The sequence below is a fragment of the Hibiscus syriacus genome, unplaced genomic scaffold, assembly GCF_006381635.1.
Source record: "Hibiscus syriacus cultivar Baekdansim isolate YM2019G1 unplaced genomic scaffold, ASM638163v2 tig00013285_pilon, whole genome shotgun sequence".
NCBI classification, from domain to species: domain Eukaryota; kingdom Viridiplantae; phylum Streptophyta; class Magnoliopsida; order Malvales; family Malvaceae; genus Hibiscus; species Hibiscus syriacus.
In genome coordinates, this window is record NW_024062299.1 from 825,595 (window position 1) to 851,512 (window position 25,918).

General features: G+C 34.9%; 3 protein-coding genes and 1 pseudogene across 4 annotated transcripts; 3 read left to right on the top strand and 1 right to left on the bottom strand.

The window, feature by feature from the left end:
- Positions 1–9,578: 9,578 nt before the first annotated feature.
- Positions 9,579–12,441, top strand: LOC120206007 (annotated as a pseudogene).
- Positions 12,442–14,563: 2,122 nt separating this feature from the next.
- On the bottom strand, positions 14,564–16,067 carry LOC120206008 (aquaporin NIP1-2-like). 2 transcript variants are annotated; one of them, XM_039205756.1, is made up of 5 exons: positions 15,871–16,067; positions 15,522–15,746; positions 15,236–15,433; positions 14,887–14,948; positions 14,564–14,812 (listed from the first exon to the last, which is right to left on the bottom strand). In XM_039205756.1, the coding sequence occupies exons 1-5, from the start codon at positions 16,009–16,011 to the stop codon at positions 14,599–14,601; spliced, it is 840 nt and encodes a 279-aa protein (XP_039061687.1). In that variant the 5' UTR covers positions 16,012–16,067; the 3' UTR covers positions 14,564–14,598. The 2 variants fall into 2 exon arrangements, with proteins under 2 accessions (XP_039061687.1, XP_039061688.1); XM_039205757.1 differs by having other exon boundaries at positions 14,567–14,828; positions 15,871–16,066.
- Positions 16,068–18,920: 2,853 nt separating this feature from the next.
- Positions 18,921–19,649, top strand: LOC120205864 (uncharacterized protein C2F7.02c-like). Its single transcript, XM_039205643.1, has one exon. The coding sequence runs from the start codon at positions 18,921–18,923 to the stop codon at positions 19,647–19,649; it is 729 nt and encodes a 242-aa protein (XP_039061574.1).
- A 4,512-nt stretch (positions 19,650–24,161) lies between these two features.
- LOC120205817 (carboxy-terminal domain RNA polymerase II polypeptide A small phosphatase 1-like) lies at positions 24,162–25,270 on the top strand. Its single transcript, XM_039205612.1, has one exon. It carries the CDS (start codon positions 24,232–24,234, stop codon positions 25,180–25,182), a length of 951 nt encoding a protein of 316 aa, XP_039061543.1. The 5' UTR covers positions 24,162–24,231; the 3' UTR covers positions 25,183–25,270.
- The last annotated feature ends 648 nt before the right edge of the window (positions 25,271–25,918 follow it).

The window sequence follows — 25,918 nt, forward strand, 5'->3', positions numbered from 1 at the left end:
TACCGACTTTTTAGGCAAAGAGGGCAGACGACCTATCTCCGAGGACCTAATATTATTAGTAAAGGGCCTAAATGCATGGAACCTATTTCCGTGGGGTTCATATCTATGGAAAGCTACCTAGAAGAAGTTGTCGTCTGCATTTGAGGACCGAAAAAGTTTACGGGGCGATGGTTCTAAATAGACTTTGACAGGCTTTACTTGGGCCTTTAAGGTAAGAATTTCTATATAATGTTTCCAAAATTATAATCAATTATTTAACAATTACTAATGTTTGTGTATTATATTGTTTGTAGATTTGGATATTTGAGGCTTTCCCCAGCATGCGGACTATGCGATAAAAAGATCAAATGATATTCCTAGGGCTATTACCTGGAAGAGGATCCGCATGTTGGATTGGGAAGAGTTACTCCCATATACGACGATGAATGATGTAAGTTAACACACAAATAATACCATATATAAACAAGTTATTACTAGTACAAGTTTAACTTTGTTTGAGCTTTTATATTGTTAGGAGGCCAACTATCCATTACAGAGGCTAAGCTTGCCACTGATTGGTGGCAAGCTAGTAAGCGGTTTTTTGATGGGACGGATGATGAGCACCCCCTACTTCGAGAGCCATCACCTGATCGGGCCGATTCTACAGCTCGACACCCAGAGCCATCACCTGATCGAGCCTTTTCTCCACCTCCACCATCACCTATTCCATCATATCATCGAGCCTCTTCTCCACCATCACCTCATGATAGGCGACCGACAAAGAGGCCACGACATTTATCTCCATGTTCTCCACCTCTACGGGATAAGTTAGGGGAATTACGTGATGAGGTTGGTGCTTTGCGTCATGAGGTCGGTACTTTGCGTGAAGATAATGGTGCATGGCGTGATGAGGTTCGATCTTTACGTGGTGAAGTGGATTTTTTACGCGATGACAATGGTGCGCTACGCGGTGAGGTATCTACTTTACATGATGAGGTTGTCGCTCTACACGAGATTGTTTCATTGTTGGAGAATGAGATTCATACTCTACGCAATGAGGTAAATTTGTTTAATACTATACTAAAAATGCAAATAACCGTTTTTCGGCATTATTTATTTATTTATTTACTGATTTATGTATTAATTTATTTTTAGCAGCCCGATAAGGTAGATGCTTTACGTCGGGTTTTTTTTGCACGACGGGGTTCACGCATCAGACGTCGTGCGCGTGCCATTACGTCTCCGTTCACCCCACTAGTGCTAAGACTCCGTAAGAATAAGCCCGATACACCTATCATCATTCAAGAGGAGACTCTTATCATTCAAGAGGCCCCTCTCATCATCGAAGAAGCCCCTCCTACTGTTCAAGAGGCCCCTGTCATCGTTTAAGAGGTCCCGCCCACCGTTCAAGAGCCCGATTCACATGGCGTCATATGTCGACATATTGATAAACCCCCTCCCGTGCCCGATATGATGGACGCGAGTTTGCTTTCATATGTGTTACCGGCCAATACCATTCCTCAGCAGGAGAGAGAAACACTACCGGAAACAATTACGGATAATACCCTTTGGGCTAAGACCGTAGTTGATTTTTATCTACATGAGCGGAGCAAGGGGTGTTATTCTGACATATGCCAAATCGACGATGCTATTCATTTGTTTCTTGATCAGTCTTGGTGGGGTATTTTATTAGGGGTTGAAGATAATGGCTACCTCGAAGGGGTGGTAAGTATTATATTCTTCTTATATTGCATTTTGATTATTTTTTTAAATTATTAATAAATTCACTAATATATTTATTTTTTTTATAAAACAACATATTAATGCATGGGTGTCACGTCTTCTAATAATAAGTAAATTGAAGAAAAGAGGTACTCGATGGACTATTATGCCGACGTCTTTTCACGCAGCTCACTTGAAGGATCAGAGAGATGCTTCATATAAGTTGGCTAATGGAAAAGTTGTTTAATTGAATTTTACATTGAAAGTTGATTTGTTTAATTAATGAGGAAATAAGATTTATTTTTTGATTAATTGATTTGTAAAAGTCGATTTGTTTAATTTGATTTGTAAATAAGAATTATTTTTTTGCTTGTTTAATTGATTTGTAAAAGTTGATTTGTTGTTTCTAAAAAATTCAATCTGCATTATGTTTGAAGGCAAAAAAGACTTGTTGAAGGTACAAATTCGCAACGCGAAAGTCAAATTCGCAACGCGAAATAAGCGTTGCGATAGTCAAATTCGCAACGCTTATTTCACGTTGCGAATTTGACTTTCGCGTTAATCGCAACATACAACATCAAGGTATATACAACATCAAACACATTCCAAGCTATAAATACAAGCTAAGGACAGTTGAAGAAGCAAGAGAACAACTATCTAAAAAATCAAACACAAGAGAAAGTCCCAACATGATCAACTGAACAGATCATATCAATGTTCAAACTCAAGTTGTAGATTTTGATTTCCTTTTGCTTGGCACCATATGATATTTGGATTTTGATTTCCTTTTGTTTGGCACCATGTGAGCTTTGGATTTTGATGAGCATTGGAAGCATTTCGGACTTATGATTTGGGTGGTACTCAGAAGCATTTCGGACTTATTATTTTTGTTATTATTACAAGTTGTAGCCCTCAATTATCGGGATTTTTAGTTGCCATTTGTTGCATTTCTCGTATATCACCCAGATCATATGCCCAAAACATTTCTGACGCTTTAAAGTTGACCAAAAAATACGATGGTCGGGATTTCCCTCGCATTTAAAGTTGAAAAAAAAAATTATACATACAATATAATCAAACCAAAACATACATACACAACAAATTTATACATAACAATGTTCAAATAATGTACCCACAAAAACGAAATTAATCCGATGAAAAAGGGTTATTTCTAACGAAGTCCGGAACATTATTTTTCCAAATAATGTACCCATAACAATGTTCAAATAATGTACACACAACAATGTTTAATTGATTTGTTGTTTAATTTTCAATATGCATTATGTTGAAGGTAAATTCGCAACGCGAAAGTCAAATTCGGTTTACGATTTCGCGTTGCGAATTTGACTATCGCAATGCTTATTTCGCGTTGCGAATTTGACTTTCGCGTTGATCGCAACATGCAACATCAAGGTATATACAACATAAAAACACATTCCAAGCTATAAATACAAGCTAAGGACACTTGAAGAAGTAAGAGAACAACTATCCAAGCAATCAAACACAAGAGAAAATCCCAACATGATAACAACTGATTAGATCATAGAAATATTCAAACTCAAGTTATTAATGAATGTCTAACTGAAAATGTATGCATTCACACATAAAATACACATAATACAACGTTTGCATTTAAAAATCACCTAAGTTAATAAGTCCCAAAAGGTGAAGTCGGTTGTGATTGGGATTTTGATTTCCTTTTGCTTGGCACCATATGAGCTTTGGATTTTGATGATGATCCATTTTTTTGTAGAGAAAAAGATGATTGTGATGACACTGGTGATCCACAGGTCAACATTGTATGACCACTTTCCTTACTCCGACTACATGTCGATATCCTCTTCTCTTCACCCTTAGACGGTATACGATCGTGATTTTTTGGTCGGCCAGGTAGCCTGCTGTCCATGACTGGTGGCAAAACTGTTTTTAAGTCATCTGGTATGTCTCACTCAGAAGGATGTGGACATGGGTAGACAATCTCGGCTTAAGTCTGTCGATATACTTCTATAGTGTAGCAATCCATAACTTATGCGCTTGAATCATCTTGGTTTAGATGAAGAGCAACTTTTATAACATGGTCACACGAATAACCAGATGCTAGCCATTTCTTACAACTACACGTCTTTGCATTTAGATCGACAAGCCCATTTAAGTTATTATCCAATACTTCAAACAAAGTGTTTGAACATGGTTCAACTCTCCAGGACTTTGACTTCACAACACGTTTCGTTATTTTTTTTCATTCCATGGTGTAACATGACGTTCTAATGTTCCTGTAAATTTAAATAAATAATACTTAGTAAAATATATGATAAGTTAAGAATTTAAAGAAATAATACATGCATGGTTTCTTTTCTTGTAGTACCACTGTTGAATAGAGGCTCGAAAAAACTCCATTAACATAGTAATGGGTAATTTTCGGGAATGACGACTTAGAGCGTTGATTGATTCTGCACTATTAGACGTCATGAAACCATATCTTGCTCCAAGTTGATGTACTCTTGACCATCTTTCAAACCCGACATCTTTTAGTGTTTGAGCACATTGAGGCAAAACACATCTTAAACAATTTATATGCTTATTAAAATCCACTTCCCGATAAGCTTTTACAACCTTCCAGTATGTCCATTTGTGATTTTTTATACCAGCAGACCTTGATTTTAGATTTCTGTACAAATGAACACCACAAAGTCCATGAAAAGCATCTGGGAAACACCTTCTAACAGCGTTGTCAATTGAGTTTTCCCTATCGGATATGATTGTCAGATTGCTAATAGGACCTATGCAATCCCTAAGATGCCCCATAAACCATGTCCATGAATCAGAGGTTTCAGATTTGCCAACCCCGTAAGCTATTGGCAGTATCTCATTGTTAGCATCCATGGCTACTGCTAATAAGTTTACTCCAAGGTATCGACCTTTCAAATGTGCTCCATCAACTATAATAACTGGGCGCATGCAAGTAATAAACGAACGAATCTACAAAATTATAATTATTTACTAACCGCAGTACCAATAGCGATAAACAGCAACTCAAAGCGTCCATCTCTATCTGTTTTGATATGAGTTACCGACCCAGGATTTTTCAGCTTTAAATTGTGACAATAAGTCGTCAGTTGGGCAAACGATGCTTCTGGCGACCCCCTCAACAATTCCAAGGCATAACATTTGGCTCTCCAAGCTTGAGAATATGAGATACTAATCATGAATCGAGCATTCATGTCAGTCATAATTTTATGTCCCCGATATACCCTTCCATTCAAAAACATTAACTTAGCCAGAAAATCACCCAACACCTTTTTGTTTGCCTGTCTATGGTGAGGAAAAACTTGGGTTCTTGAACATGTATGTTTATCAATAAAAATCCTAACTTGAAACATTTTGCAATCTTTTATCCTCTTTGCAATCATACGCCACATACAGTTTTTGTCAATCATACACCTTGTTTCGAAACGATCTTTGCTTGATTTGTTAACTCTTAGTTGATAGCCATCTTCCACACATTTCGTATACAAAGCTATCTTCAAGTCTTCCTTTGTATCAAAACAATCATCTTTCTTGATACAAATAACTTTTGTGTAACAATCAACTGATATCTTTACCAATTTTTCTTCCGGTATCTGAAGTAATTATGGCATAACATTTGGCTCTCCAAGCTTGAGAATATGAGATACTAATCATGAATCGAGCATTCATGTCAGTCATAATTTTATGTCCCCGATATACCCTTCCATTCAAAAACATTAACTTAGCTAGAAAATCACCCAACACCTTTTTGTTTGCCTGTCTATGGTGAGGAAAAACTTGGGTTCTTGAACATGTATGTTTATCAATAAAAGTCCTAACTTGAAACATTTCGCAATCTTTTATCCTCTTTGCAATCATACGCCACATACAGTTTTTGTCAATCATACACCTTGTTTCGAAACGATCTTTGCTTGATTTGTTAACTCTTAGTTGATAGCCATCTTCCACACATTTCGTATACAAAGCTATCTTCAAGTCTTCCTTTGTATCAAAACAATCATCTTTCTTGATACGAATAACTTTTGTGTAACAATCAACTGATATCTTTACCAATTTTTCTTCCGGTATCTGAAGTAATTATGGCATATTCCAGTTATACTCCTGTGGCATTTTCTTCTTTTTTCTTTCTTCGGGGACTTCTTATTCTTCTTTTTCTTCTTCAGGGTTATATGAATTACAGAATGGATGTTCAACATGTTCATTCATAGTCGTAACTTCCTCCTCATTATCATCAACAACATCTTCCTCGGCAGCGACTGTTTCATTATCAAAATTCGGGTATTGACTAATATCAAAATCATTACATGCAGGGTATGTTTCTTCTTCCATCACATAATCAAAATCCGAGTATTGACCAAGATCAAAGTTCGGGTATTGACCAAGATCAAATTTCGAATACTGACTAGTACTCATAATTTTTTTTGTTGGCTCATAATCGTCTAACTGGTCAATACGAAAACCGAAATTTGGTGCTGAAAGTTGATTGGGATTTGGATTAGAAAAAGGTTGTGGGTTTTGAGATTGTGTTTGATATTGTGTTTGGTATTAGAAATGTAGTGAAACAAAATTTGCTTTTGTGGTAGAACCATTAAATTTTGGGTTAAAGAACTTAGTTGATTACTACCTGCTACTGACTCAACTTCACTACTTCTAAGTTCAACAACATACAATGTAGCATCATCTTCTTACGAAACACTAATGTAAGCAATGAATCGTTCAACATCTTCATTGTCGGTTAACAAATAAACTTTACATTTTCTCAGATAAGATAGCCTAAATCCACTTAGAGGCTCTAAATTCAATTTATTTGCAACACGTAATATTAGAGTTTCATAAGTTAACTTTTTTAATGACAGTTTTAGTTGAAGATTCATTGGTAAAGGCACATATTGTAAAACACCATGAACATTCTCCCATGACCCTCCAAAACACAAATCTATCCAAACATGATCAACATTAGATGATTTCATTCTAAAAATTGTAAATTAATTTACTAAACAAACGAGCTATAAACTAGATATCATCACTAACTTAGAGAAAAACATACCTTTATTAAGTCGATAGTTGATAATTTGGGAGAGAAATCATTGAAAAATTATATAGAAATAAAATTATGTAAAAAAAATAGAGATGGGGAAGGATGTCGTTGGATATAGGAACGGATGTCGCCGGAGAGAGTGATAGATGGAGATGGAATGAGTTGTGATTTAGGGATTTAGGTTATGAGTTGATGTTGCTGCGTTGTTATATACCCAAAACATTTGTGTTGTGAAACTAAAACCTGTTGCGAAATTAAATTCGCGTTGCGAATATGAAATTCAGTTGCGAATTTGAAATTCAGTTGCGAATTTGACTTTCGCATTGCGAATTTGACTATCGCGTTGCGAATTTGACTTTCGAGTTGCGAATTTGGAAAATCGTAACGCGAATTTGGAAAATCGCAATGCGATTTACATATTCACGTTGCGAAATTGGAAATCGCGTTGCGAATTTGTTGGTCATTTTGGCAAATCCAAAAAAAATTGATTAAATTCGTATATTATAAGGCATTTTTTGTCACTGAAGCTATTTTCTCTTTTAAAAACTACTACCAAATGAGTATACGATACCTTATAACTAAAAACTCAAACTAATCGTACAAACGAAAAATCCCTCCATAATTCTCAATGTTTTGACTTGAGAACACCCAATCGAAGTGAAAATGATGTTATGATCATGACCATGTCTTGCATTGAAAAGGATCCCAATCAATTTGAAAATTTGTATATTTATTTTGAAGCAAACTTATATTTGACATTTGAACGAACAAGTTGAGGGAAAAGGTCATGGTTGCTTAAGGTCGCAAGTGGGGATGTCGTTATCACGTTAGAGAAACTAAGGAATATCCTTGGTGGATGCGCTTGTTTGTTGGAACTGGGTGGCGTTTTTGACTAAGTATACACATCGGATAAGATCCCATGAGATGAACCAATTGTTTTCCTTGACCTATTAAAAGGATAAACTAAACAGATGAGTACGAGGATGATTAACTTGATCGTGTTTCAAACAGTGCTTATATTGTCCACTTTGGACAAATATTTTAACTACAATTTTAAAACGTTCACTTGGCTAACGTTACAATTGTATGACTTAAGCCCATTTGTTAACTAAAGCTTAACGGCCCAGCTAACAAATTAATCAACAACTGTGTTTAGATATGAACATTAGATTGGCGGATCGTCGAACGAAATGAACCCGAAGATGAGTGTGGAAAGTTAATAGATGGCGAGCTTCCTGTCGGCTATAGTGCAGCACCGGATAAAGCAGGAGATGTCGAGTTCAACAGACAACGACATTAACCGCATCACTTTCAATCCGAACATGAGGGATGTCCAGTTTAAGTGCCATATATATGCTCTGCGTGAGAGCTGCAGCTTCAACAAGACTCGGGACCTAAGGGCTAACAAACGGAATGGCCTGCACCGGAAGGATCCCCAGATAATTGGACGACACCATCGGCATTACTGGTAATGGTCTGAATATTTAGCTTTTGCCATCTTTCAGCATCGTCCGACAAAGAAGAGGAGAGTGAGAGGCCCCGTGCTGCAGAGAACGCAAAAATAAGAGCTTGACTAGTAGAGATAATCTGCCATCCCGGAAGCAACCTTTTTCATGAAGAAAGACGTTGCGACGATGCCAAATGTTGTACAACAAAATCAAAAGCATCGTCAACGAAGAAACAGGCAGCATGGAAAAAAGAGATTATAGCCAATCGTCGGTCGAGTTCTGGGGTGTGAACAAAGCAGACGATGTGAAATAGCAGCATGGAGTGCGGAAGCAACATCGAGGCGGTCTCGTCAGGCATGTAAAACAGTTTCCTCCACCTAACCACACAAACAACAAATCCCAGAGCCAATGTCAGCAACAAAGAGCTGGCGGCTAGTAGACAACACCTCATGGGCCACACGCCAACCAAATATCTGGATTTTGGGGGGAACAAGTAAGCGAGAAAGTGAAAGCAAATGGAAAAGACTTGCGAAGAGCGTGGGCTCACGAGGTAGGAAATCCCAACCATCCAATTCTTTTAGGCTGTCAAATAGAGTGACAAGAAACCATCGGCCATCCTATGGCGGAAGCAGACCCGGACCACCAAAAATCACGGAATAGAGCTTCTATATCCGAAATAACACTCGGAAGAAGCAAGAAACACCCCATGATATATGTGGACAAAGCCTGACACCCTGCCTGACTATAGATAGAGCGACTTCCGAATGAAAGTATTGCTTCAACCAACCACCGATGCGAGTGACTAATCTGTATCGGAGGAAGCTAAACGCAGCAGCTTTGTTTCACCCAATCAGTAGAGGAGCCCCGATATAGAAACCCGGATCTTCAACAGTTCAAACACCAAGCAGACCACTAAGATGAGTACGCGCTACCAAGAGAGATTATATTAGATAAGATTAAATTGAAGATTATAAACTTTTTAATTTAATTTAATCCAATTTTAATTTTTTTATGAAAATAACTTTTTATAAAATTAAAATCTTTCAAAACTAAGTCTCGATATAAATAATGCGGTAGAAAAAACTCAGTAAAAAATAATATTTTAAGTAACACTTTATTATAAATATTATTTTTACCTAATTTTTTTATCACATTTACTTATATCAATAATTAATAATTATACAAAATTAATAAAAATAATAATATTATTCATATTTTTTTATCAATTTTATTATTTAAAATAATAACAAAATCGTTAAAAACTGTTTCTTAGCCGTAATTCTCACAAGTATGCTAAACCTATTATACAAGAAATTTCAGATATTTGCTTCTTCTAGGCGCAATGTTAAATTTTTATTAAAAGAATCAAACCGTCATTTCGTTGCCATTTTTCCCCGATGGAATCCCAAAGTTCCGACGAAGAGGATCAGTTCTTCGACGCACTCGACGACTTCCACTTTTACGATTGCCTTACCTGTGAGCAATCAGAGCCTTCCAAGTCTCACTTACCTTCAACTCTCCGCCGACGAACCTTCTCTCGCCGGGGAATCGCTGGAAAGGGACCCGTTGAATCCCTTCCAGAATCTTCCACTCTCGAAGACCATTCTAGAACCAGTCTAGAGAGCCACGATACAATCTTTTCCGCGATTTGAAGTCAAATGAAAACACTTTGTCGGTAACCGAGTCATCTCGGGACGAAGTTAACTCGATCCGCGTCTCGGATGACAACAACAGCGTCGAATCAACGGTCACCGTAGCTGAAAATGAGGAATCAGTTGAGCAAGGCAGTAATAACTCCGCCAGCTCGAGCGCTGAACCCAGTGAGTCACTAAATTCTAATTCCAGTTTGCTACTATTTATAGCTGGTTTTGTGATCAACGCAATCGGGTTACAGATAAATTTGATGATTTACTCCGTTACATTGCCTATATCAGTTTTAAGTTACGGTTACATGTTTATTATTGATCCTTTTCAAACTTTCAGCCATGGTAGAACTTATATAATGGCAAAGTTGTTAAATTTACGGGATTCGATTTGTGATTATTTTAGTCCTATGATGAATGATTGCATAACCTATCATAAATCATTATGGAACCTCGTGTTTCGTTTCTGCTGGGGATTGTTCTGGGCTTCATATGTTGTCTGTGTTTTATTTGGGTTATTGTTTACTTCACTTGCTACTAGTGGGGTTCTGATGAAGTATTTGGTGGAGGAACAATTGGAGATAAAGGAAATGTTGAACTTTGATTATACTCAGACTAGTCCGGTTGCATTTGTTCTGATTGTATCTTGTGCCGCCGTGGGTTGTGGTGCGAAATGTATGGAGAAGATAGATTTCAGGAAGAATGTGGGTCCTCGAGCTATACCGCCGGATCACAAATTGAAGGTTACTGTTTCTTTGACATTGCCGGAGTCAGAGTTCAACAAAAATCTTGGGATGTTCCAGGTATTTGTTTGATTTATGGAATGCAGAGGTTGTTATTATTTCCATGTTATTTTACTTATTCATTTATGGTTTACATTTTATATATAGAAACCAAATTCATGGTTCTGTCTGTAGTTAAAGTTTGGTAAGTTTTATATGCTTACATTTTGTCCCTTGTTAAATGAACATGTGAAGTTAGTAAATTGTCTTGTTGTGGCTTTCGGAGTGTCTTTTGACCTTAACCATCGAGTAAATTTATTTCCTCAGGTTTCTTACCTCTTGAGCAGGGCAAAAATTTATAGTCAATATGTTTGAAGGAAATGATGGTATTGCTAACCTCATGATTCAGTGAATATTGTAGCATTCTGCCTCTTATACTAGCGTGTCTGATAGGTTATATGAACATGAGATAGGAAGTTAGAAAATTGTCTTGTGGCTTTCGGAGTGGCTTTTGACCTTAACCATCGAGCGAATTTATTTCCACAGGTTTCTTACCTAATGAGCAGGAGTCAGTTTGTTTGAAGGAAATGATGGTATTGCTAACCTCATGATTCAGTGAATAGGTTAATGTCAGCCGGATATCATAAGGAAATTCTAGAATAAGTTGGGTGGTTTTCCGGTGATTAATCAAAATTGCATAGAAGCCACATGACCTTAGAATCTCAGACCACTTGCCTCTGCTCTCCACTACTTGCATTGTTTGGTGTATTACATTATTGTGAACATTTCAATCCCATATGTATTAAATAACGTTATACAGTGGCCGGGGTTGATGTTAATTCGGCTGAAACCCGAGTCTAAAAACAGGCTATGGAAATTTGGTAACAAGGAAATATGGCCATTTTTTAGAGGGTGGCTTCTTCTTGAGTAGTGAATTTCATTTAGCTTTATCAATAATTTAACCCATAGCTTTGAGTAGCGAACAAATTGGTATTTGATGAACAGTACCGTTTTTCTTTCTGAAGGTGTGGGTAGATTTCCTGTCTATTAATGGTGAAACTCTTGACAGTTCAAGCCATCCATGCATGTTGAAATACATCAGTGAGCCTATCCGCCTTCTGCGGACATTCCTCTAGGTTGCTCCTCTATTAACCGGCTACACCTCAGAAGCACAGACATTGAATCTGAAGATTAGAGGTGTAAATGAAGGAACCGTGCCTACTGCTTGCTTAAAGGTAGTACTTGAGCAACGGGCAGAGTTCAGACCGGGTGCCGGTATTCCTGAACTATACGATGCTTTCCTCATCCTTGACTCGGAACTTCCAATTATCAAAAGAATCATATGGTCTTGGAGGAGAACTATTTTCGTATGGATCAGTATGACATTGTTTACGACGGAGGTACTGTTTACATTAGTTTGTTGTAGACCTTTACTCCTTCCAAGAACACGGACGAGAGATGGTTCTGCTAGGAGCACTTCTACACGGAATAGTCAACGAGCAGTGCAAAGTTGAAAGGTAATCATGCAATTAAAGATCTACCATATTCCTTTTCTTAACAAATCACTTATATTTTGTCTGATTAGGGGCTGCATAGATGAAGGGAAGCAAAATATGCTATTTCCTAGATTTTTCGATATCGATGCATATGAACAGGTTATTCGATTCATCAGCAGTAGATTTCTCATGCCATGCAGGAATCATGTGCTTATTGAACAAGAAGGCTCTGAACAACCTTTCCGAGGCGGCGCAAGACTATGAAATGCAGACGGAACATGGAGCATGAAACATGTGATCTTCAACTAATTCTTCCGAGGATAACATCCTTTTAATTAATTAATTAAGAACAAGTAGGTTGGTTAGGATAAGAAGATAAGTTTGAAGTCTTTTTGCAGAGTTTCGAAATTAATTCAAGCAACCAAGGCGCTGGGAATATAAATCAACTGCTTTCAGAACTTGGTATTCAAGCAACCAATGCAGGGGCCAAACTGTATGGGAGGCCCTTGTACCATGCGTTTTTTATGGACATAGTCCCTTTATTATATTTTAATTATTTTTTAGTTCCTCTACATTTTGAAATATGTATTTTTAGTACCAAGTATAATTTTTAATTTTGTCAAGTAATTCGATGAATTTTTTTTTGAACATGTGTTTTGTACCCATGATTAGGGGTGTTTTGTACCATGGATTAGAGGTGTTTAACGAGTTGAGCAGCTCAAACACGACTCGGTCAAAACTCTTTAAACGCTCGACTCGAACTCGACTTGAGACCTTAGCGAGCTGAGCTTAGCAAAATTTAACCAGACTCGATAAGTTCGTGAGCTGCTTGTTAATTTTTTAAAATATATTTTTAGTAATTACTTCAGTATTTCATTCAAAAAGTAAATCTAAATAATTATTATTAATATGAATAAGTAATAAAAATAATAAGTTAACTAATATATTATTTTTTTAATAAATAATAAAATATTATTAATTAATAATAGTATTTTAATACAAAAAAGACAAATCCAACCCTAATATCCTCATATAGTATTAGTAAATTTTATTTTTAGTTTAAAAATAAGGTAAATTTTTTAGTGAGCTTAACGAGTAACAAGTCGAGCTTAACGAGCAACGAGTCGAGCAGTAAATTTTTTTAACGAGCACGAGTCGAGCACAATTTTGATGAACAACGAGTCGAGTTGAGCAATAAATTTTTTTAACGAACACGAGTTGAGCACTGTCAAACTCGCAATCGGCTCGCTCAATAAGCACTCTACCAGGGATGGCAAAACCTGAACCGGATTTTAGGGTAAACTACATAAATGGTCCATGAACTTCTAGGGCATTTATATTTTGATTCACCGATTTTTTTAAACTTGCAATACATTATTTGCACTTTTAATTTTCTTCCATTACGTATTATTGTCGGTTGTCATAAAGAAATGTCGACGAAACAGAGATATATTAAAGTCATCTCTTTTTTCTTCAAAAAACACCTTAAGTTTTCTTGTCACCCGTCGCTTCTTTTATTGTAATTTTTACAGTTATTTGATTGTTTCTTTGCTTAAAAATATTATTAAACAACTCTTTTAAAAAAAATTTATCAGTTTAAATTCATCTGAAATTTTTTAAATCCGTTATTATTAACTATCATATTAATTTTAGACTCAAATATATTAATCTTTTGACAATTATTCTTCTCAATCATTGACAACCAATCGTATGATCAACTTAAAATTGATTTTTATTAACCTTTCGGTCAAATATAATTTTTCTATTGTTAAAATTGATCGACGATCACTTCATTCATCGAAACTCACTAAAATATAATTTTCTTTATTTTATTAATTTTCTTTAATTATTTACCTAGTTTTTTTTGTTGTTTATTGTCTGCTGCTTTTGATAGTTGTGGCTGCAGACAATGATCAAATAAAATTGGTAATCATGGTTTAGGATTGATGAATTACCAGTCCAGCTCAGTTGGTAGAGTACAAGGCTCTTAACCTTGTGATCGTGGGATCTAGTCCCACGGTGGGCAATTCATAATTCTGACTGCTAGAGATCTTCCACGGAAGCTGCTCTCAAGCTGGCATTGGGTCAATCTACTACCCTACCTCCCCCTTACCCCATTACATATGGGAATAGGGTCATATAATTTTTATGGTTTAGGGTTGATCTGGTCATGGATAATAGTTGTAGCTCGTGGTTTGTGGTGTTTGGGGACGTGGATGAAGTGATAGTGATGAATGATACGATAATTGTCAATTAATCTGATAAAGTTTTGTTTGCTTAGAAAGACTAACATACCATATTAATATGAATTACAGTCGATGATAAAAACCATAATAGAAGTAAATTAATTAAAATTCCAATGACTATCCTATAGAATTTGATAATCGAAATACAGCAGTAATGAGTCAAACCCCATTCTTCTGTTAATGATAAGTACATACCTTGTAAAATTGTCATCTTTGATTTGCAATAGTAACAAGGGTCTATCGGACACCACATGTAGTTCTGATTTACATAAACAATTTAACCGGAACTACGTGAACTCTTGAGGAAGGAAGCACTCTTGGTTATCTCCCTCAATGGCTTGTCGGTGTACCTCACCATGTTATAAACCCAGGCACCCGACACCGCCCCGAGTGTCGGTGCCGTGAGATATATCCATATCCCTTTGTAGTGATTCGACACAACCGCAGGTCCCAAGCTCCTCGCGGGGTTCATCGATGCTCCTGTAATCGGCCTGCCGAAAACAGTATCTTAAAACAAATAAGAGTCGTAGGAATAGCCAAGTGGGTTAAGGAAAGAGTTTAGTACCCTGCAAACATCACATTGAGCAGCACAGTGGCGCCAACGGCAAGTCCAGCAAGTTCTCCAATCTGTGCATAAATAAATGGCAAGTTCTTCAGTATAGATCAGATTTGTAAAACTAATTCGAATCTCATCGTCTTCGACTTTTCTTTTGTCTCTAGGGTGGTCGTTTTCGTACGGAAAAAATAAATAAATATTGATGGAAATTGAAGGCATATGGGGTTGGCTACTTGATTCACCAAACCTATTGCCTCACACTCATCATACTCCTGCAAGATGTCATCGGAAAATTGACATATTTAAAGTGTGTCGATTATTCGAGGACATCCAAGGAGAACAATAAAAGGGAACTTACGGCTCTATTGTCAGTTGCAACTCCGGAGATAATGAACATGAGATAGAAAGTGATGATGAACTCGACCACGAACGCCTGCAGATCAGACCCTTGCGGCGATGTTCCGGCGAACACATCGTGTGGTCCACTAAACAACAACCGAAGAGTACCAGCAGCCAAAGTTGATCCGATAACTTGAGCCGATATATAAGCCGGCACCTAAACAAAAGGGAAATCAAAATTAACCACTGGAAATCTCCGAGCAAAACAGAGCATTGAAACACAAATTGCGTCATCAAAATTTCACCCGTCTGGCAGGGAATCGTCTGCAAGTAGCAAAAGCAATGGTGACGGCAGGGTTGAAATGAGCACCGGAGATGTGACCGACCGAGTAAACCAAGACCATCACGGCCAATCCCCACACTATCGAAATCCCCGGATGTGAAACCACTTTCTCGTTGTTTACATTCACCACAACCGATGCACAGCCGGCAAATATCAAGAAATATGTGCCCAACAACTCGGCCATCAGCTGCAAATCGTAAAATAGAAGAAACCCATTGTCATCATCATACAAACAATACTATATAAATTATATGAAAAGATGGATAGATTGATAGATAAATCGATGGATAGATAGATAGATAGTTAGATACCTTCTGTATGAAAGATACCGATAAACCGATATCGGAGTCTTTTCTTTTGGGAGCCGACGGAGGAGGAAGATGGTTATTGATTTCACCATTTACATTCAAAACAACATCATGGTTTCCATTTGTACCAGATATCTCAGCCATGGCAAGATAAATTAGCAAAACCAAAGGGGGGGGGGACAAGCGTTCTGCAATAACCTATCAAAGCCAGGCAATTTAAGGGTTAGCTAAAGAAGAAGAAAATTGATTTTGCTGATATAAAAAAAGAGAGATTTGGCTATGAACATATTCATTCCATGCTGGATATATATGTATATGATTGTATGGACTTTGGAGATAACGTTGAAAAACGACTTTATGAACATAGAGAGAGGACAAGCATTGAAGGCTGGTTGAATTCATGTTCTAAGTTCAACCACCCACCGGTTATACAGAAAGTCATGAATGCCAACCGCTAGATGAGTTATGTTTCAATTTTGTTGTTGTTGTTTGATCCTCTTTTGGGGAAAAGTTTAATGTATTAAAGGTACCAGCACGCCATTTATGTCCAAATAATAGGCTTATTTGATGTTTATCCATAGAGGATAATGATCTTAAGTCCCATAATCGTTAATTTTTTTTACGTGGGATAATAACATAATTTGATATAATAATATTTTTTATTTTTAAAATTAATATATTTGACCAATTTAATCTTAATTTGAAATGCTTCAAAAAATTTATTTTTTTCATTTTTAAAAATTAATTCAATTTAATTCAATTTAAAAATTTAATTACGTCTAATCTTTAAAGGTGCTGTTTGTGAGTATGACTCGCTTATTATATGCAATCGGTTCCGTCTAATCTTTGTAATATTCTCTGCAGATATATTCATGATCTTTCATTTTTTACGTATTAGAGACTGATTCTTTAGCTGAACTTTTCTTCTTCATTAAAAAGATATCATTTAATCGAATGATGTTGTTACATTCGACGAGCATAGATGAGCATCATTAAATTAGTTTATAAAACGTTAAATTATAATGTATTAAACGTATAATTATAAATTAGTTAAAAATATAAATGTAATTTAATTAAAAATATAATATTTATAAAAGATTAGTTTTTAGGGTAAATTATATCATTTCCCACCTAAATATTTACTCCATTTACTTTAACCATCGATTTTTAATTTTGTCAAACATATCACTTAACTATTTAAATCTTGTCAATCAAGTCACCTGTCGTTAAATATTAACGGAGGACATGACGTGGCAATTAATAAATTTGTATAATTATACATTTAGTCCTTATTACTTACACATTCTATTAATTTGGTCGTAACTTGTATTTAATTAAATAAATTTAATCATTAATTTGATTGTGACATGTGTCACTGTGTGATTGGATGCTTTTTAATATTTTTTTACTTAATAAATTTTTCATCCAATCAAATGGTGTCACGTATCACCAATTGAATGAATGAAAAATAAATTAAATCAATGACCGCTGCTGGTGGGATTTGAACCTGGGACGTAAGCCAAAAAATTAAACGCCCTACCACTAAGTTAAACCACTAAATTTGTCTAATATATAGAACTTATTATATAAAATTTATAATATAGTCAATGGTAACAAATGACCTTATAAGGACTCAAACATGAAATAATTGAATAGTATAAAAATTAAAATAAAAGTAAATTTAATATGTTATAATTAAAATGTATCATTTTACATATTTTAAATTAATAAATTATCTTCATTATTCTAATTTTATTAAACTGAAATATATCATATCTTATATTTTCAAATATTATAGCGTTAATCGGATTCTAATCTTATTTAACAACTCTATATTAAAATATACTAATTTTATAAAATCAAGTTACCCCTAAAATTTTCTTCAAATATATAATTAATAAAAATAAAATATAAAATTCTTACTCTAACCGAGATATAAGCAAGTCAACGCATAAGTTAAAATGCTTACTACGATAAGCCCTCAACTATCAGGAAAATTCTAAGTCAACGAAATTTTTCGTTATATTTCAATTATAATATATTAAAATTATATTTATTTTTTATTTTTACTTTTTTATTAAAATTATTTAAAATATAAATAAAATACATTCACATATTAATCAGTTATAATATTTGTGTATATATATCATATTATCGTATTATTCAATTATTTCACGTTGGAGTTCTTATTTTCTATTTATTCAATTAATGACACGTGTCACTATCTGATTGAATGAAAAAATTATTAAATTAAATAAAAATATTAAGAAAAAATCCAATAACACAGTGACATATGTCATCATCTAATTGAGGATTAAATTTATTAAATTAATTATAAGTTAGGACAAAATTAATAGAATGCGTAAATAATGAGGATTAAATGTGTAGTTATAGAAATTTTATTAACTGTCACGTCATCTCCTCCGTTAATATTTAACGATAGGTGGCTTGATTGACAATATTTAAATAGTTAGGTGAATCGATTGACAAAATTAAAAAACCAATCGTTAAAGTAAAAGGGGTAAATAGTTAGGTGCTAGATGATATAGTTTACCCTAAAAATTAATGTTCTATAAATATTATATTATATTTTAATTAAATTAAATTAAATTTAGATTTTTAACTACTTTATAATTATACGTTTAGTACTTTATACTTTAACGTTTTATAAATTAATTTAATGATGTTAATCATTAATTGTGTTTATCCACGCTCGACGAACATTGTAGGAATTTTTTTAATCTAAAATACCAATTCATGAAACTCTTTCAATATAATATAAAACAAATATATAAATTATATGGATAAATAAAAACAGTTTGTTTTCTAAATTTGGATTCCACAAAACAGTTTCCCGTTATAGTTCGTTAACACCGAAGCAAATTTTAAAACATCTCCATGATATTATCTTTTTCTCCCTTTTATTGGCTCTTCAATTTTTTTCTCAAGAAAACAAATGAGTACTAATTTTCTCAGTAACCAAACATGATTTCCGATAAGCAAAGAAAGGCCATCCAGCGCCAGCAACTCCACCATCGTTTCCACGTACGAAGATGTTTCTCCGACAAAAAAAAATAAACTCCATCACCATCGCTGCATCGATAAACAAGTCTATCGTCAAGTGTGGCCATCGACTCACCCGAGTTTTCTCCGAGTTTGCCCGCCTGGTAACCCCATCGTGTCACATTAAAGGGTTCGAGGTCATCGGAGAGAAAACGATTACAACCCGCTTTGACGATGTCGATGTCGATGTTAAACCCGCTCCTAAGCTTGAATGGGAAACATGTAGCTTCAATATCTTGCCTAGGTCACCAGTTCTCTTCTTGCAAAGGAATTTGCTACCACCATTGGGGTCGGATATAAAAGGGACCATCGTGCTTGACTTGGACGAGACACCGGTGCATTCAAGCCTCGGCCCACCGCGGCCGAGGTACGATTTCACTGTTTCGAGGGTTGTGGACGGGGTTACGATATATTTCTACGTATTTATACGGCCCGGGGTCGACGAATTCTTGGAGATCATCAGCAAAAAATACGAGCTTGTCGTGTTCACGTCAGGGCACAAAGCGTATGCTTCCAAGGTGCTCGACGTACTCGACCCTAACGGGTACATATCGCATAGGTTTTATAGGGACTCATGCAAAAAAGTGCGCGGAAAATTCATAAAGGACTTGCCAGTGTTCGGAAGAGACTTGAGGAAGGTCGCGATCGTAGACGACAACCCGAAAACGGGATTCCGATCAAGCCGTTTTATGGTGACGAGCTCTGGGATCGGGAGTTGATGAAGTTGGCTGAATTTTTCGTGAGATGTGATGTTTTTTCAGATATAAGGGTATGGTAATAATCTTGTTTTAATCTTTTAATATTGAATTAAATTATACTACTTTATAACTGTAAATTAATATATAATATTAAAAGAAATAGAACCGAATTGCATGGAATCGCTACCGTCGTTCATCACTCGATGAGACGATCTTCGTCTTTGTCCATCCACTGATCCACAATCCCATCATAGCATCATACAATCTTGTCCAAGTTGGCTGGCCCTGGATAGGGATGTTTAAAAAACCCGAACCCGATCGAATTGCATGGAATCGCTACCGTCGTTCATCACTCGATGAGACGATCTTCGTCTTTGTCCATCCACTGATCCACAATCCCATCATAGCATCATACAATCTTGTCCAAGTTGGCTGGCCCTGGATAGGGATGTTTAAAAAACCCGAACCCGATAGGCAAAATTGAAAATTGAATTAAACAGGGCAGAGAAAAATCGTTTATACTAAACGGAGATGGGGACGAGAAAAACCGTTTATGCTAAACGGGGACAGGGACGGGAATGGGTTTGGTAATCTTCACCCTGATACCCGGCCCGATATCCGTCTCGATAAATATTAAAAATAATAATTATATATATATAATATTAATAAATTTAAATTAAATTAAAAAAATATATAATATTTATATATTTAATTTAAATATATATATATACCCGGCCCGATAAATATTAAAAATAATTATTATATATATAATATTAATAAATTTAAATTAAATTAAAAATATATATATAATATTTATATATTTAATTTAAGGGTAAAGTATAGTAATGGTCACTGAACATTTCTGAAGCTTGCATTTAGGTCCCCCAACTTTTAAAACTTGCAATACAGTCCCCCAACATTTATTCCGTTTGCAATATGGTTCCCAACTTAAACCATCGTTAGAAATTAGGGTAAATTATATAAAAGGTTATTGAACTTTTCAGACACTTGAATTTAGGTCCCCCAACTTTTAAAACTTGCAAAACAGTCCTCAATTTCATTCTAAACCCCAATTTCCAAAGTAATTCAATTTCATTCTAAACCCTAAATTCCAAAATAATTCAATTAAATTCAATTATGTCAGATTTATTATTATTTAATTTCATCTTATTTCATGTGATATGTATTTTTTATATAAATATAATAGTATAATTCTTATCTGTTGAAGAAATTTTTTAATTAAAAAAGTAGTTAGGATATAGAAGAGGTTTAAAATAATTCGAATTTTAAATTTATAAAATGTTATTTTGACGTATAAATAAAAGTGTAAACTACTAGGTTGACAACTTAACTATCTAGCCCTTTTTACTTTTGTCATCGATCTTTTAAATTTATCAATCATACAACATAATTATTTAACTGTTTCAACTAAGCCACTAGTCGTTACCAATTGATACAAATGATGAAGTGGCAGTTAAAAGGAATTGACTTTATTATACATTCAGTCTTTATTATTTATATAATCAATTTGGTCCTAAATTAAATAGAATTTAATAAATTAATCATTTAATTAGGATCTGACATGTGTTAGCACATGATCATGACGCGTGTCATTGGTGACACATGTCACCACCTAATTATTTATATATGCTATCAATTTGGTCCTAAATTAAATAAAATTTAATAAATTAATCATTTAACCAGGATCTGACATGTGTTAACACATGATCATGATATATGTTATTGGTGACACATGTCACCACCTAATTAGAAGAAAATTAAGTTACAAAGAAGTAAAATTTGGGTCTTGGGCAAACTCAAACCTGAGTCACGCAAATGAAAGATACAGGGTGGAGCCACTAAGCTAACACCATCGTTTGTGTTAAGAGATATACAATAATACATATACTAATAGTATGACCAATGCCAGAAAAAAAAGAATATAATGGAAAATGGAAATAATGAGATTTGAACTTCGGCAAAAAATTTGAAAGCAATAAATGATGGAAAATATTATATTTTTTTACAATAAAAATATTATATTTGATAAATTGTTTGATAGATTTAATATATTTTTTAAATATTAGTTGATACAATATTTTAAAAGAATAAATTTAAGATTTATATATTTTTAAACTAAATTTAATAATTATATTTTTAATATTTATAATTCATGATTATATATATAATCTTAAGTTGAGTATTTCTAATATAATTAATAATTTTAATTTCTTATTAAAAATAAAATATTCAAAAAATATAAATGATTCATACATTAATATATGAATATATTTTTTTATACATCTAAATATAAATATACATTTATATAAATATATTTGTATTCGTATATTGAAATATTTTGATTAAAATATAAACATATTTTAAATACTAGTTTATACAAGAAAAATAAAATATATCAAAAATATAAATGATTCATACATTTAAATATAAATTGAATCATTTATATTTTCTATACATCTATATTTAATAAGAAAATAAAATTATTGGGGGACTGTTTTGCAAGTTTTAAAAGTTGGGGACCTAAATTCAAGTGCCTGAAAAGTTCAATGACCGTTTATATAATTTACCCTAATTTTCTAACTGTGATTTAAGTTGGGGGACCATATTGCAAACGGAATAAATGTTGGGGGACTGTATTGCAAGTTTTAAAAGTTGAGGGAACTAAATGCAAGCTTCAGAAATGTTCAGTGACCATTACTATACTTTACCCTTAATTTAAATATATATATATACTCGGCTCGATACTCGTTTAAATAACCGTTTATGCTAAACAGGGATATCCGTTTTCCCGCGATTTTCCCTGATTACCCGATGGGGATCCCCGTTTAAGTCCTTGCGTTTTTTAAGCGTGGACGGGTATGAGTTTTTTAAATGGGAACAGGGATGGGGGGGACCAATACCCAGCCCGAACCCGGCCTGTTGCCATCCCTAGCCCTAGACGATAAGATGACTCCAATGTCGGGCCTAAAGTTAAGCTCAAGTTCAACATCGTAGCGGAGCTTGTACGTATTGAAACGGCCAGGGGTCAATGAGATCTTGGATACGATAAGTAAAATGTCCGAGGTCATGGTGTTCCCCGCTGCACCGGAGCCGTACGCTTCGCTGTTGCTGGATCTTTTAGACCCCAAAGGTCTGATATCTCACCCTTTATATAAGGATTCATGGCAGCAATTAGTGAAAAGGAAGTTCACCAAAGACTTGTCCAAGATAGGGAGGGACCTTGGGAATGTTGTGATTGTTGATGATAACCCTTTGTCGTACACTTTGCAACCTGAAAATAGGATCCCCACTGAGACATTTATAGATAATTTTGAAGGTAGGCAATTGTAGAAATTATTAATGTCGGTGGTGTTTATTCTTTAACATTAATAATGATATTTGTCCATTTTTTTTTATTTTTTTTCGAGTTATTAATTTAATTATTTTCATATATTATCATAATGAATAATCTTTTTGGTTAATGATTGTTTTGAAGCTAATGATTGAAAATTTATTTTTTCAAAGATAATGTTAAGATAAAATATGTCATTGGTCACTAAATTTTGATCGTATTATATTTTTTTTACAGTTTTTCAATTATAATATTAAAATCTTTAAATTTATTTTTTTAGTATTATAAATTAATCGAAATTTGATTCAATATCAAAATAACTTAAAAATCATTTTTAAAAGGGTAATAATTAGTATTATTATATGGATGGTTTATTTTTTATATCACTAAAAAAATCTATGGTATGCTTTTATATTGTACACTTTTTCCTTTTCACAAAAGTTAATATAGTTTATTAATTATCAATTGGTATCGTATGATGAAATGATAAGCCTCTTAAATAATATCAGGAGTTTGAATTAAAACATTATAAATGAAGAAAATTAAGTTGACGAAGAAGATAAAATAAAAAAAGAGAGAAAAACAATATGGATGACATGTGGATACCATGTCCGTAAGAGGCAGTCCACTTCAGCACATATGGTTACCATATCATCCTTTAGTTTATGATTTAACCATCGAATGAACACAATAAGACGTCAAAGAATGTCTTAAAAAACGTCAAAGAATGATGATTCCACACAGACATGAAATCGTACTTTCACATTTGGGGAAGAAGATAAAATCAAAAGAGAGAGAGGAATGATGTGGATGACACGTGACTACCATGTCAGTAAGAGACAGTATACTTTAACACATATGGTTATCATGTCACTCTTTCATTTATGATTTAAACCCTAGTGATCACAATAAAATAAAATAAAATAATTAATGATCAAATTAAAAAAAATTAAATTTTAATGAGAAAAATTAGAATGAGATCAAAATTGAGTATAAAATTTATCAACACTTGTTAATAAAACTCCATAAATAAAAATATCAATAAAGCGTAACGGTCCCCTTACAGTCCACAGAAGTTTCGAACCAAACTTCCCACTCCGAACCTCTTAAACTTCATGACCGTTACACCGAACCAATAATTTGAAAGCATAACGGCGCCTTCACTGAATCCGTTATGATCCGAACCAAAGAAAACCTCCAATTATGCTTCCATTTTTAAAATCTTACCAACTTCTCCTATTAAACGGCTAAATGATAATTCTCCATCGTCCTTTCATAATTCACAGCCCCGAAATGGTTTCCAAGATCATCAAGAAGCGATCTCCGCCGCGTTCCATCAAGCGCCACCACCAGAGAAAGACATCTCCAACCAAGAAGAATGCTTCTTTATCCGTCATCGCCTCCTTCAACAAGTCCATCAAGACTTGCCGCCGTCGGATCGTCAGGCTTTTCTCTAAGTTAGTCAACATAGCGACAACCCCTTCCACCGCCCGCAAGCGCTTCCGCCGGGGCTACAAGACTCTTCACCAGGAAGAAGAGTTGCCTGAATTCGAAAGCAATTTCATTGTTCCCAAGGCTCTCGTATTCGACCAGTGCTTGCTTCCGCCATTGGTTTCCACGACGAAAAAGACCATCTTTCTTGATCTGGACGAGACCTTAGTGCATTCCAGCCCCGACCCAGCTCCAAAAACGTATGATTTCGCAGTAACGCCAAGCATCGACGGCCAAATCATGAACTTTTACGTGTTGAAAAGGCCCGGGGTCGATTTTTTCTTGGAAGAAATCAGCAAGAAACGCGAGGTGGTGGTTTTCACGGCGGGACTGAAGCAGTACGCTTCCCAGGTTCTCGATAAGCTCGATCCAAAAGGCATCTTCATATCGCACCGGCTTTATCGGGATTCGTGCAAGGAAGTGAGCGGGAAATTCGTCAAAGACTTGTCCGGAATGGGGAGAGATTTGAGTAGAATTGTCATCGTCGACGATAACCCAAATGCTTACTCTCTGCAACCGGAGAACGCTGTCCCTATACGGCCATTTGTAGCGGATAGTGAAGATAGGGAGCTGGAGAAGTTGCTTCAGTTCTTTGAGTGGTCTGAACAGTTTGAAGATATGAGAGCAGCGGTCAAGCAGTGTTTTAATGGTGGTGGCACCGTCGGCGGTGGCTCTGCTGATGACCATGGCTTTGTGCAGTTGAAATTATGACGCTTTGCTCTGTTTTTTCAAGGATTGTTCGATTTCTTTCTTCTTTTTGGATTTTCGTTTTTGAACAATAGATTTTGTTCAATGTTTGCGGTGTCTTTTAATCAAATTTCCACATCTTCTTCTTCTTTACTATGTTCTTCAAGTTTTTGTTTTCAGATAATTTAATGTACGAAGGATCCATAACAACTAGTTTCAAACTTTTCGAAGCGCAGATCATTGAAGTGCTTCAAGTTCAAATGAAGTTTGAAAAAGATTTGTAGGTAGGACCATTTACACCGATATATATATATATATATTATATATATATATATATATATATAGATAGAGAGAGAGAGAGAGAGAGAGAGAGAGAGAGAGAGAGAGAGAGAGAGAGAGAGAGAGAGAGAGAGAGAGAGAGAGAGAGAGAGAGAGAGAGAGAGAGAGATAAAAAAAACAAAGAAAAAAATTACAATTATAATTAGCTGACTTTATTCCCATATGTAATGGGGTAAGGGGAAGGTAGGGTAGTAGGTTGTTCCCAACGTCAGGTTGAGAGCAGCTTCCGTGAAAGACCTCCGTGGACTCAATCCCACGACCACAAGGTTAAGAGCTTGTGCTCTACCAACTGAGCTAGACAGTAAAACTTTAAATTTCAATATTATAAATAAAATTATATATTTAATATTATGTTAATAAAATTGAAATAATTAGGGTAAACATTCAAATTTTGATATTATAAATATAAAAATAATTGAAT

Bases quoted from the DNA above. Each gene is read 5' to 3' on its own strand.
- LOC120205817 (XM_039205612.1), top strand. From the start codon at position 24,232: ATGATAATTCTCCATCGTCCTTTCATAATTCACAGCCCCGAAATGGTT.
- LOC120206008 (XM_039205756.1), bottom strand. From the start codon at position 16,011: ATGGCTGAGATATCTGGTACAAATGGAAACCATGATGTTGTTTTGAAT. The intron at 15,747-15,870 runs GTATCTAACTAT...TACGATTTGCAG, and splicing joins CGGTATCTTTCATACAGAAG to CTGATGGCCGAGTTGTTGGG. The intron at 15,434-15,521 runs GTGAAATTTTGA...CCTTTTGTTTAG, and splicing joins GACGATTCCCTGCCAGACGG to GTGCCGGCTTATATATCGGC.
- LOC120205864 (XM_039205643.1), top strand. From the start codon at position 18,921: ATGTTTCTCCGACAAAAAAAAATAAACTCCATCACCATCGCTGCATCG.